The 12,952-nt window shown below is 38.6% G+C and overlaps 1 protein-coding gene across 8 annotated transcripts in view; it reads right to left on the reverse strand.

The window, feature by feature from the left end:
* Positions 1-12,952, reverse strand: part of DLG2 (discs large MAGUK scaffold protein 2) — a 1,981,735-nt gene that overhangs the window by 997,909 nt on the left and 970,874 nt on the right. For all 8 annotated transcript variants that reach the window (XM_041730223.1, XM_041730222.1, XM_041730221.1 and 5 more), the window contains one exon: positions 2,903-3,064. In XM_041730223.1, the coding sequence (XP_041586157.1) occupies positions 2,903-3,064 (162 nt within the window). The remainder of the gene's footprint in view (positions 1-2,902; positions 3,065-12,952) is intronic.

Raw genomic sequence — 12,952 nt, forward strand, 5'->3', positions numbered from 1 at the left:
TGGGAATAATTACACCATGAAATTGGCAAACTCTACACATCAGTGTGTGTGTGTGTGTGTGTGTGTGTGTGTGTGGTTTCTGTAAAAACTGTGCCTGCTTATCCCTATCATTCTTGGTGCCATAAGAAAGGTACAGAGTCCGTTCATTAAGGCAATCTAAAAGCATATCTTGCTCAACATAAACAACACCTCTCAAGTGTCATGGGGAAAAAGTCTTAGTTCCCAAAGTGCTACTTCACAGCCTAGGTACAGAAGTCCGGAGTGAATTCATTTTTCCTTCCTCTTCACAATACCTTGAGGGGTGCGGGGGTGCCCAACATGCACTGGTGATTCCAAAAAGGACGAGATACATATTCCTACCCTGATGTTTCCTATCAGGGCTTTCTTTTTTTTTATAATAAATTTATTTTTTATTGGTGTTCAATTTACCAACATACAGAATATCACCCAGTGCTCATCCCGTCCAGTGCCCGCCTCAGTGCCCGTCACCCATTCACCTCCACCCCCCGCCCTCCTCCCCTTCCACCACCCCTAGTTCATTTCCCAGAGTTAGGAGTCTTTATGTTCTGTCTCCCTTCCTGATATTTCCCACACATTTCTTCTCCCTTCCCTTACTATCACGGGTTTCTTATTCATAGATGACCACCTTTAAAACGGATATGGGGTGTCTTCAGTTAAAGATGTCACCAGAGTAAAACCATAAAAACCAATACATTGTTTTTACAAAAAGAGAGTAAGAAATAAGACAGAAGGGAGAAACAGAAACAGAAAACCTAAGCTAAGGAAAACCACTGAAATTGGAGATAGTTAATTCTAAGATTCCTGGAAGGCAAGGAATAAAAGGACATGGAAGAGATTCCTTTATACTTGAGATCTGATCTTCGGAAAAAGCAAACTTTTCCTTTAACACTAATAGACATTTTCCAAATGAGGCAGTAAGTGGTATACCACATGATGTAATCACCCTAACTGTAGATTCTTAGACAATTATAATACCATGTATATTCTTAATATATCAAATGACGATCCTATTACGCTTTTATTGTTTTGTTCACTTTGTTTGTTTGTCTGTTTACTATAACCAGCTACCTCTAGACAAGCCTGGGTTAACCTACCCAGCTTGTGGCCTTTGGGAGCTATACTCTAGACTAAATAGAATGTGCTAGGAAAGGAAGAAAAATAAGCAGGGAGAAAATAAGGAAGGGAGTTTCTGTGGAGGTTCTTACAAGGATTTCTTCAAAGAGAAAGGAAAAAGCTGAGATTTAGTGATATCCAGGCTTCCACACTTGTCCTTTCTCACTGGTGAGTGCATAGAGTAAGGACGAGCGTTTGTTTGCAAAAATGAGCATTTGTTTAAAGAAGGAAAGTATTCATCTGACCACAGACTAGAATCATTGGTTCCTAGAGTTAGACTGGAACTTAGAGACAATTTTATGCACCTTCCTGTTGAAGGAGTCCCTTCCACATACCACTGCCAGGTTGTCAGCCAGGTGTGGAAGATTTCTGGGGACAAGGACCATTGTTTCATAAAATAGTATACACCTGTTTGGGGTAGCTCTGACAGGAGTTTGTGGTTTTATATGATAGTCCCAAATATATTTGCCAGTTATGCTTCTGCCCTCTGGGTGACACCAATATTTTCCACATGACAGCTCTTGAGGTGTAAGAAGGGATATCCCTATCCTCCAACCCTTAATCTTTTCTTCTCCAGGCTAAGTATATTCATTCCTACCAGTTATTCAACAATTTTTAAAGACTCTGGGAAGAACTGAACAATGAATTCCAGCGGTATAATGTTTGCATATTTTTACATATTATAACATATTTACTAGGATTTGACAATCAGCCTATATTTTAATTAATTGGTGGTAACTGGAGCTAGTTTATTTGATAACACATTTTTAGGATGCCAGGGTATTTAAAATGTGCCAAATTTTGGAAATACATGAAAAAATAATTTAGCCTTTCTCTGATGTCTTAGAGGGTATAACAAAATTCTAGAAAGCATTGGGGCCATCTTTATAGCTTTATTTTTAATTGTGACACAGCTATATGGAAGTGCTGATGAAGCGTATGTTCTGGCTAACAAAATAAACAATGAATTTTCTTTAGCAATAGAGTTATTTTAGTAGGGTTTTTCTCTCTGTTTTTTGTTTATTTTGTCTTGTTTTGTTTTTTATCTGAATTCACTTTGGTTATATCATTGACTTTAGTTCCACTTTTGTTTTTTTTCACTCTAATCAACATTTATGAGCTTGTATCCAAAGCACAAAATCCCATTGCATCAGCAAAGAAAAAGAATAATTTGGAACCAAACAGCACAGAAAATCCTCTCATTTAATTATCCTTTCTTGTAAAAATACTATTTATCAAGAAATTGTTTAAAAATTAAAGAAAAAAGGTAGAAAGCATAGACAAACCAAAGTATGACACCAAATAGAAAGGAATATAATATAAAATTGAGGTGTTGATGAGCCAATTCACACAGCTTTTTGATTACTCTACATGGTAAGGCAATCATTAGCTGTTAACATGTTATACTTACTTCCTTTGTTTTATCTGGGACCAGGAATATAGATGGAGAGGTAGCATTTGAGCAAAATCTTGATGTACTCCTGGGCTTTCTAAATATGTGGTTAACTTACTTTCCCTTTCAATTTTCATCTTTTGTTCTTTCCTTAGCCCATTTTTAGCAACTAGAGAGTTCCCATACATTCAAACAACTGCAAGAACAACTGTCCTGTGACAAGAATTCCAAGTAAGACTTCAAACCACAGAAAGACACTTTGGCAACCATGGGCCACTGTAGCATTTTAAGAGACTCATTAATCAGGTCAACAAACATTTCCCTTAGCATTGTAGACAAACCACTGCCGCCAGCTCTGAGAACAATCTAACTGACCTTCAGAGGAGAGATGTGAGACTGCAAGACGTATCCATGGACATTTTCTATTTGAGACAGGTTCTTTTCTGATACATGCACCAGCTCAGGTCCTCTTACTTCATGGGTTAGTCGAGGTAAGGAATGATCATGTGGAGCGTCCTCATCTTGATATCGATACTTCTAGGAGAAAAGACAAGAAATAACCAAAAAAAGCATTAGTGTTTGCAAAGGGTATACTTGACAACTTCATATTCCAACTTAATTTACAGGACACAGTGCATATCTTTTTTTTTTTTTTTTGACACAGTGCATATCTATTGTTGACCAAAGAGATAACAAATATATTGAAGGGGCTTTGCTGCAGACTCTCCTGGTGGTCACCAAAGCAACCTCAATAATGAACACTGAACAAACCTCAATACTGAGCAACACTAGTGACTTGTTTTTACCTGATAACATACTATCTCTGTTTATAAGCTACAGAAGGGTGACACAAATGAGACTGAGACAATGTACCTGAATAGATGAGGAAGTACTCGTCCAATGACCAGAGTACCTGAGTATATGCTAAAATTTCTAGGCCAAGGATGGAGGGGAAAAAAATACTTAGCAATAAAACAGAATTCTGATCATCCCATTCAGGAAACTTAATTTTGTTTCATAATTTGTGAAACACTAATGTTTCTTCAGAAATGAGGAAAAAAATTTGCCACCTACATCATTTGTATTGCCCTTTAAAGGAAGACAATCTTCCCTTCCTTTCATATCCAAAGAGAAGGAATACTGATTTGGGTTAGTCAGATCCTGGGACAAAGGATCACAATTTACAAAGATGAAGCTTCCTTCTAAAGAACCCCAAAATATCAAGACAAAGGGTCTGCCTATATTCAGATGATTCCCTGAAGGCAAAGAGGTAATAGTTCCTTCTCTCTTGATCCCTTTCCTCTTTGATCATCTTCTTTCTACAAGCCTGTAATAGTAAGAGCGTCCTCTGGCAAAGGTTATCTTTAAATCTTCCAAGAAGACCTAAGGAAGCTGGGAGAGAGGAAAAGGATAAGGACAAGGTATAGGGACAGAGCAGACCCCTGGCCATGGAGTCAGTCTCCATCTTCAGCCTTGGCCTAGGCCTCCTATTTTTCTGTCTCTCTTTACTGCTCACTCCTTTCCTTTTGAAGCTGTCTCTTTTGAGTCCCAATGTTTCAAGGCTGTCGATCTATCTGGAAAGAAAAAAATGGGAACATTCTATATCTTCGCCAACCCAGCTAATAAAATGTTACTTTGCCTTACTTTGCCTTTGTTCTGTGAATGGGACAATGTATTAGGGGCAAATATCCAAATACCATTGTAACACACCTACTCAAGCTTAACTGAGCTGTGTAAGACTTTTCCTAATACCTCATTACTGTTATCACCAGCAGTTACTTTTATCACATTGGGTTATTAACAACATGTCTTCTTACAAAATCATGCTATGTTTCTTTCATTTTGAAGGTGAAAGGTGTGATTTATAAGCTACAGAAGGGTGAAAGGTGTGATTTCTTGGACATCAGCTCTCAGTGTGACTCATAATCTGATGTAACAAGAAGAAACACCCAGGGTTGGTAATTCAATGTGTGGTTCATCTGAATTCATGAGTTGATTATAATTACTTGTATTTTCCAGAGAGGCTTTCTGCAATCTTCCAACTTTAATATTAGTTGTAAAACAAAACTTACAGCAAACTGTATCTTGACTGCAGTTTGCAAAAGATTATCATCTATTTCTTCCATTGTAATCCTTCTTACTTACAATGCTCCATTTTACTTATGAGAAAATGAATTCTTAGAGAATTCTAAGAGACTTCCCCAGGGTCACCTACCTAGTAGGCATCAGAGCTGGGATCCTGTCAAATAATGTGAATCTGACTCCTATTTCTATCATCAGCCCCTTTTCCTCTCCCATAAGGAGATGAAGTCTGAGTATGATGACTGAATTGGCAGCTTGGTTGAAAATGTTTCATTGTGAACACACAACACAATGCTGGTAGAGTATTTATGTAAACTGCAAACTACCAAACTTCTGTTTTCCTAACCCCATCAATAATTTGGGGAGGTAACCAGCCTCAGAAACAGGGACCAAGTTTAATATTCATTTCTTATTAATTACGTGTTCATTGAGAGTGGAATAATATAATGTATATCCCATTTTTGTGTCTCTGGCTTTCAGTGTACTTGTCCTGCAAAGCCCCCACCACCTTCAATTCTCTCATAGCTACCATCTATGCAGTCACCTGAGCTAGAAAAGTAGGAGTCAGTCAGATTCCATCCTTTCTTTTCTCTCCCATCTGCTAATTTAATAATTCAGAGTCTAACTAATTTATATCTTAAATAATTCTTTTTTCAAAAAAGATTTTATTTATTTATTCATGAGAGACATAGAGAGAGAGAGGCAGGGACACAGGCAGAGGGAGAAGCAGGCTCTATGCAGGGAGACCGATGTGGGACTTGATCCTGGGACTCCGGCTTCACACCCTGAGCTGAAGGCAGACGTTCCACTGCTGAGCCACCCAGGTGTCCCTATCTTAAATAATCCTTGAGTAGCATAATTCATCTTCATTCCCCATCACCACCACTGTCCACATTCAGGTTCATATCAGCTCCCATTCAGGAAACCTCTGGACTGTTTGGACTGCCACTGAGATTGCTCTTTCCCACTCATCCTCTACACTGCACCAGGAGGCCTTCTGAAATTACAAACTGGCAAAATCCTTCTCTTTAAATCCCTTCAGTGGCCCCCACTATCCACAGGACAGAGCTCAAGCTTCCTTATTCTACTATAAGCTACCCCTCAACACCACTATGTGAGCAGAGCCCCCATTCCTTCTGAACTCCTTTATTTCACCACTCCCATCTCAGGACTGTGGAATGAATATAAATGTATCATTACTTTTGGGTTTTTAATCTTTTTTTAAAAAAAATCTGGTAAAATATACATAAAAATTTCAATCATAACTATAAGTATTAAGTAATATTAAATATATTCATATTAATGTGTAACCAACTTCCAGAACTTTTCATCTTGCAAATCTGAAACTGTATAAGCAATTAAACAGCAATGCCCAATTTTGCCATGCCTAGCCGCTGACAACCACCATTCTACTCATTCTACTCTCTATTTCTATCGATTTTACTACTCTAGATACCTTATATCAGTGGAATAATACAGCACTTATCTTTTTACTACTGGCTTATTTCATTTTGCATAATGTCCTCAAGGTTCATCCATGCTATAGCATGTGAAAGGCTGAATAATATTCCATTGTATCTACACACTACATTTTGTTTATTCATTTGTCTGTAAAAGGGCACTTTGGTTGCTTCCACCTCTTGGCATTGTGAATAATGCTCTTCTGAACACAGGTATACATGTATCTCTTTGAAACCCTGCTTTCAGTTTTTGGGGAGAGATACCCAGAAGTGGAATTGCTGGATTATATGGTAAATCCAATTTTAGTATTTTGAGGAATTTATTAAGATTTGTTTTTAAAAGATTGTATTTATTTATTCATGAGAGCCACACAGAGAGAGGCAGAGACATAGGCAGAAGGAGAAACCAGCTCCCTGCGGACCTTGATCCCCGCACCCAGGAATCATGCCCTGAGCTGAAGGCAGATGCTCAACCACTGAGCCACCCAGGCATCCCTTATTAAGCGTTTTAACATTTCACATATGTAAAACCATATTCGTTACTCATAACAGTTAGTGTTCTGTGTTCTGATGAGGTTCCAAGAATACCAACAGTAAAATTTTGCAAAGTTAAAATGATTACTGTAGCTCCTCAAGTATTCCTGTATTGAGATTTAGCTAGCTTAAAGAAAGATTCCATCCAGTAAAATATGCATTTACCCAACTATTTGGACAAATAACTATCCAGACATAGAGAGTAAACCCAGTTGAACTTAAATGGTGTCACAAATAATTTATTGTAAATTAGTTATTTTCATAAATTTAAGACCCAGTTTTAAGACTGATAGGGCCTTAAATTAGACCATAAAACTAATCTTGATGCCCAATTAATACTTTACTAGTTAAAAACTTTTTCAACATCCATGGATCCTTCAGACCTCAACTTTGACTTAATCTTTCCTGGGAAGCTCTCATGGACTACAAGTCTGAGATTTTGTGGATGTTCCCAAAGCTGTCTGTACTCTGACAATCAGGATTTTTATCATGCTGTATGTCTGTGTATTTGTGTGTGCTGTGTGTGTGTGTGTGTGTGTGTGTGTGTGTGTGTGTGTCTACATTGAGTACTGGGACATTTGAGTTTTATTTATCCTCTTATCTTTAGTCCTTAGCCAAGTGCCTGGCATACACTTAATAAGTATTTGTTGAATAAAGTTATGAAGGACAAACAAGTGGATGAAATGGGTATCAGCTCCTTAAGCTACAAAATTATTTTGGCTGCAGGATGCAAGTTCTTTCATTGCTGTTTTCATTGCAAAACATTATGAAATCAGGTTTTTGTTTTTTGGGTTTTTTTAAAGATTGTATATTTATTCATGAGAAACACACACACACACAGAGAGAGAGAGAGAGAGAGAGAGAGAGGCAGAGACACAGGCAGAGGGAGAAGCAGGCTCCATGCAGGGAGCCTGATGTGGGACTCGACCCCGGGTCTCCAGGATCAGGCCCTGGGCCAAAGGAGGAGCCAAACTGCTGAGCTACCCGGGCTGCCCCTGAAATCAGGTTTAAGCAAAAAAAAAAAAAAAAAAAAAAAGACCATTGCATCATGTGCTTGACACAATCTTAAAGGACATCAGATTCTTAAGTATTTTCTATCTCTCTCCTCATCATTCCTTTCAGTAAAATATGTGAAAGAATATAAAGTGAATAAGAAACAGTTCTTGACCTTGAGAAAACCATAAATTATTAAATGAATCACATACATGTGCAGCTAAGTCTCTATACACAATCCTACTAACAAGTATAAACTGAGTTCTGTGGGAACAGAAATGGGTCATCCCTAACAATAAGCCTTCCCAGTTTGCAACATGATCTGGAATGATACATAAAGAAGTAAGAGATGTTCTAAGCAAAGGCAACCACATGTATGAAGGAGATAAGTGATAAGAGAGGATGATGTTTTGGTTTCTTTATATGTATCTTCACACCCAAGAGATAGGTGTCTTATTCTCCTCATCTGAGGCTTGGATAGTTAGGCATTTTTTCCAAGATATCGTATCTGATAAGTGATAAAGTAGGATTCAAACACATGTTACTCTGACTCTGGAACTAGAGCACATGAATATTCTTCTAAAGTTCTTCAAATATCTTGAGAGACCCACTTTATCTTCAGGAAATATAATTCTTAGGACATATTTAAAAGTCATCTAACAAGAGAGATTAAACAACTCTGCAACAGTCTGATTTCAGAATCAGTCCTAATGTTCTGGGCAATTCTGAGTTGTTTCTCATTTCAGGACTTATCAATTAGGTACTGACACCATTCTGGGCACCTTCGAAGGGTCTGCACTGCCTGTAAAAGGAGGGCCATATAAGGAAGACCTCTGTTTTTAAAACTGTGCCTTCCTTTTCCTGTCCTTGTGGCCCACTGGAGGAGACTCTGGAGCAAAAGCACTTTTGAAAAGATTATACTTTCCCAGTTCTAAGGGGAGTGAGGCAGAAAAAGAGCTTGAGACAGGGAAGACATTTGCTCTTCATGTCTGCCTGCCTTAGCTCATTTTGTCCCTGACTTCTGGAATCCTGTCCTCTTTCCCCTTCTGAAGCTTAGTGCCCAACTCACGGACTCCTTCATCAAGCAAGCTTTTTTAGGTCCTTGATGATCAGACTGGGTATCCTCTCCCCTTGGAAGAATTCTCTGACTGCAAAAGTTAAAAAGGATATGCTCCCATAGGGTTCAGCACAGATTTATGTCATCAAATAACAATTCTATATTGCAAAGACTTATCCATGTGCCTATCAATCCTACTAGCCCGTGAGTGCCTCTTGAGCACAGATATAGTCATATCCATCTCTGAATCTCTCCTGCCCCCCTGATGGCGACATATATGAAAAGATCAGTAAATGTGACTTTAACTGAACTCAAATAATCTGAGCAATACTGTGATATACTGATCAAAAAGCCCTCCTACCTGAACCTGAAAGCAATCACACTCACGTTCCTTTTCAATCACAGAGTCCCCCCCTCCCCCTCATGTGAATGGACTAAGGCTAGAGCATTTGACCAGATTCAAATGCCCATGTGAGTCTGAACTACCTCAAGTTACTCAGACTTCAGAGGCAGGAGCGGATATGCATTTGATCCATAATTGGGCAGAGCTTCCTGTACAGGTTAGAAGGTGGTGCAGCACTACTATGGTGCATGATAGCTGAGGGAGAAGTCACAAATGTTTCAAGGCCCATAAATAAAAATCTGAGTCTGTCTCTGTTTCTGCATAAGAAGTGCTCTGCTTCCCCCTTGCAGCAGGAGTTGGCACTGTTCTGATGAGAGAGAATCCTATCAAACTTGGAGAGCCAGAACATGTTTGTGTGCTCTTGAACAGTTTGTGAGCACCATCCATGAGCACTTTGCTTACAGTGTTATAAAGAGTAGCTCATTTAAGCACTCTAGCAACATTATGAAGCAAGTACAAAATTAGGGAATGATTTACAGCTTCCTATACAAAGGCTGACATTTAGGAAATACTCAAAATCTGTTAGTTCTACCACTTCTGTTAACAATGTAAACAAATAGCATTCTCTGTGTTATCTCTTCTCTGTGATCTCAGTTTTTAGAGGGTGGGGAACCTTGACATATGTCCATCTCCTGCAGGATGGTCAGGTCAGAGCGCCAGCCACATACTGTGTGTCCGCTAGGCCTGGCTGACTGAATGCCATCACTGGAAAGAAGCCTCTTAATTTTAAAAACGTGCTTTGGCAGGAAAAATTTTAAAAGCACATATTTTAGGAGAAGGATGAAGTAAGAACATTAAATAAAAAATAGACTTGCATTCCTAAGAAGTGAATGAAGCTCAGAAAATAGAGAAGACTGAGAGTGAAGAGTGTGGTCTCAACAAATGAATTCCATGGAAATAAAGGGTCTTCCTCTCAAGACTGTAAGTTTAACTCCCACAACATTGCATGCTCATCTCATCTGGGCCCTGCTAGTTACTGTCTTATTTTTGAGGAAAATATTTCCTTTAAACAGTATGATATTTCTTTTTAGGAATTTTATTCACTAGAGATGTGCAGTTTGTAGCTAGCCAGCTCTCTTTTCTGGCTCTTTTTTCTATGATAGCTTAGCTTATCTGTCACCTGTGACCCATCTCTGTTACCATGCCTACTCTATCCTCTTTTGAACTCCCTGTTTCCCTTTCTGGAGGGAAAACATGGATAAAAGAAGGAAAAAGAAGATAAAAGAATGATTAGCGGTGATCAGATTGATAATTACATTCATTTCTTTAATTTGAGATAAATTCTCTGAATGATATTTTGGCGAGAGCAGGTTTCTCCCTCTCCTTCCCAGCCTTTCTGGCTACTATCCTAATCTGTTCTTCTAGAACAGTCATGCATGTATTATGCATCTGTGATGGTGGGCTCATTAGATAGGACAACAATGGGAGAAAGAAGCATAAGACAGACCAGGCATGATTTTCACCTCTACATCCTCCATGAGGCCTCCTGGCTTCCTTGTCTTCCCTACTACACCAGTCCCTGTCTCCCAGGATTTTAAAGTACCCTATACTTACTTTTCATAAAACTCATCACATTTTTATTTTATGTTTAATTTCTATAATCATTTGCTTAATGTCTGTCTCCTCTATTGGACTGAAACCTCCTTGGAGTCAGGTCACTGCTGCCCTTCAGTACCTGCTACATAGGAAGTCTCAATCAATGTTCACTGAATAAATAATCTGTGGCCAAATAAATCTCTCTTCAAAATCCATTCCTCAAAGAGCTAATGAGAGTGGGTTGAAGCTCACTGATTGCTGATTGCGCCCAGATCTCCCCAAGTGAAGTTACCCTTCCAAAAAAAATCTCACCAAAAAAAACCCCACCCCAATGACCCACAATTAGCAGTACAGCTGGCCCGAAGGACACTTGAAAGAGGAATGTTTTGAGGATTGGAGCAGGACGTAAGTAACATGATGAATCTGAGAGATGAAAAGCTCTCCCAGGTGCTCCATTTGAATTTTTTTCAAACAGAACTCAGAAACGAAAGGAAATACATTCCCGCTTTTTGCCACAAAGAACAGGACAAGCCAGGATGTTAATTAAATTACAAATCAGCTGTCTGCTTGCAGCTGACAGAGCTTTGTGTGCTTCCAAGCAACGTCAGATATTTTAAACCCTCTGTAATTACCTACAATGGAGGAACTGCCAAGAAGTTCCTTTCATGAATATTTAATGGATCTTAAGATCCTTTTTAAAGAACTGATGATTTAAATAATCATGAGGCAACTTATTCTAGCTCAGTGCTGCCCTCCATCTGCTAACAGAAGATATTGGAGACGTCGTTTGACAGGAAATGCAAGCTACCTTTCCGAAAATTCTCAGCTAAGCCCAAGATCTAGCAGAGGCCAAGCTCAACCAGGAGGGGCAACTGTATGATTACAGAGTGCTAAAGCTCTCTGAGCAAGTCAAAATGGGACCACAGATCTATGATCTGGGAAAATAATGGGTGCAGAATTGTAAAACGAATCTGTATAAGATGTCACACAGTCAGGTTGCTATTTATCATTTACAAAAGCACATTTAGAGACATTGTTCCAAGTAATTCTCAGGAACTGGAAAAAAGAGGGTATTATCACTCTGATTCCAAATAAGAAAACAGGAGCAGGAAGTCTCCAAAGTTAAACAAATGGTAAAGTGGGTTTCAAATCAAGCTAGCCAGCTGACTCTAAGAGGCAGCCCAATGTGGTGGAATGTGCATGAATTCTAGCATTAGGAACATAAGCTCAAATCTTACTTATGCCACTTGCTAGCTGGGAAACATTTGTCAATTTGCTGGATTGACTGAAGCTATAAACTAGGAATTATAGGATCGACCTCATAGAATTATGAGCATTTCTGGCACATAGTAGCTGCTTGACCAATATTAATGCTCTCCTTCCTCAAACTGTCAAGTCTTTTGCTCTTTGCAGGTTTAGATCATCAAAAAAAAAAGTAGTCTCTAAAAGAGAATTCTTCAAACTGTCAATGCTGTCAGCAAAATGGAAACAAATGTGAATGGTCATTTATAGCTACATATGTCTATCATCTTTCCTTTCCTTAAGCCATCATAGTAGAATAACTTTCGAAAATCTCAATTATAGAGTAGTATCTAGGAATGCAGGTTCTGGAGAGACTGCCTGGATCAATTCCCCAGTCTGTCATGTACTACATGACCTTGGGCAATTTATCAAATTCTGTGAGACTTGATATTACACATCTGTAAAATGAGACTAGTACTTACCTCACAGAATTTTTGAGAAGGTCAAGAGAGATAGACAATGTGTGGAACGCACTTGGTAGAGTTTCTGTGACCTAGTAAGTGGTCACTTAATATCACCTATGATTATTTTATTGTAACATTAGGTTTTTTTTTTACTTATAAAAATTTTTAAAGATCTAAAAACAGAAAAAAAATTAGCTTTTCTTTTTTTCTTTAAATTTCTTCAAAGCATATAATCACAACTTTCCCACCACTATATATAACACACAGAGCCTGTGTTCCAACTTCACAGCTTTCCTGACCCTACAAAACATTCTCCAGCCTTTCTTTATATCATCTTCAATGCCTGAAAATCTTCCAGGCTCTTCCAAATCATCTCCACTCCATGTGGCCTATGTTGGCAATTCCAGCTCCCGTTACTCCTCTCTCCTCCCAATTTTTTTCACTCAACAATAATTTCCTCCCAGTTATAAAATAACTAACCCATGGGGATATAATGTACAGTATAGTGACTATAGCTAATAATACAATTGATCCTTGAACAACACAGGAGTGAGGGGCACCAACACCCACACACAGCCAAAAATTTGCATATAACTTTTGACTCTCTCAAAACTTAACTACTAATATTCTACTATGAACCAGAAGCCTTAGAGA

Source organism: Vulpes lagopus, chromosome 15 (genome assembly GCF_018345385.1).
Source record: "Vulpes lagopus strain Blue_001 chromosome 15, ASM1834538v1, whole genome shotgun sequence".
Lineage (NCBI taxonomy): Eukaryota > Metazoa > Chordata > Mammalia > Carnivora > Canidae > Vulpes > Vulpes lagopus.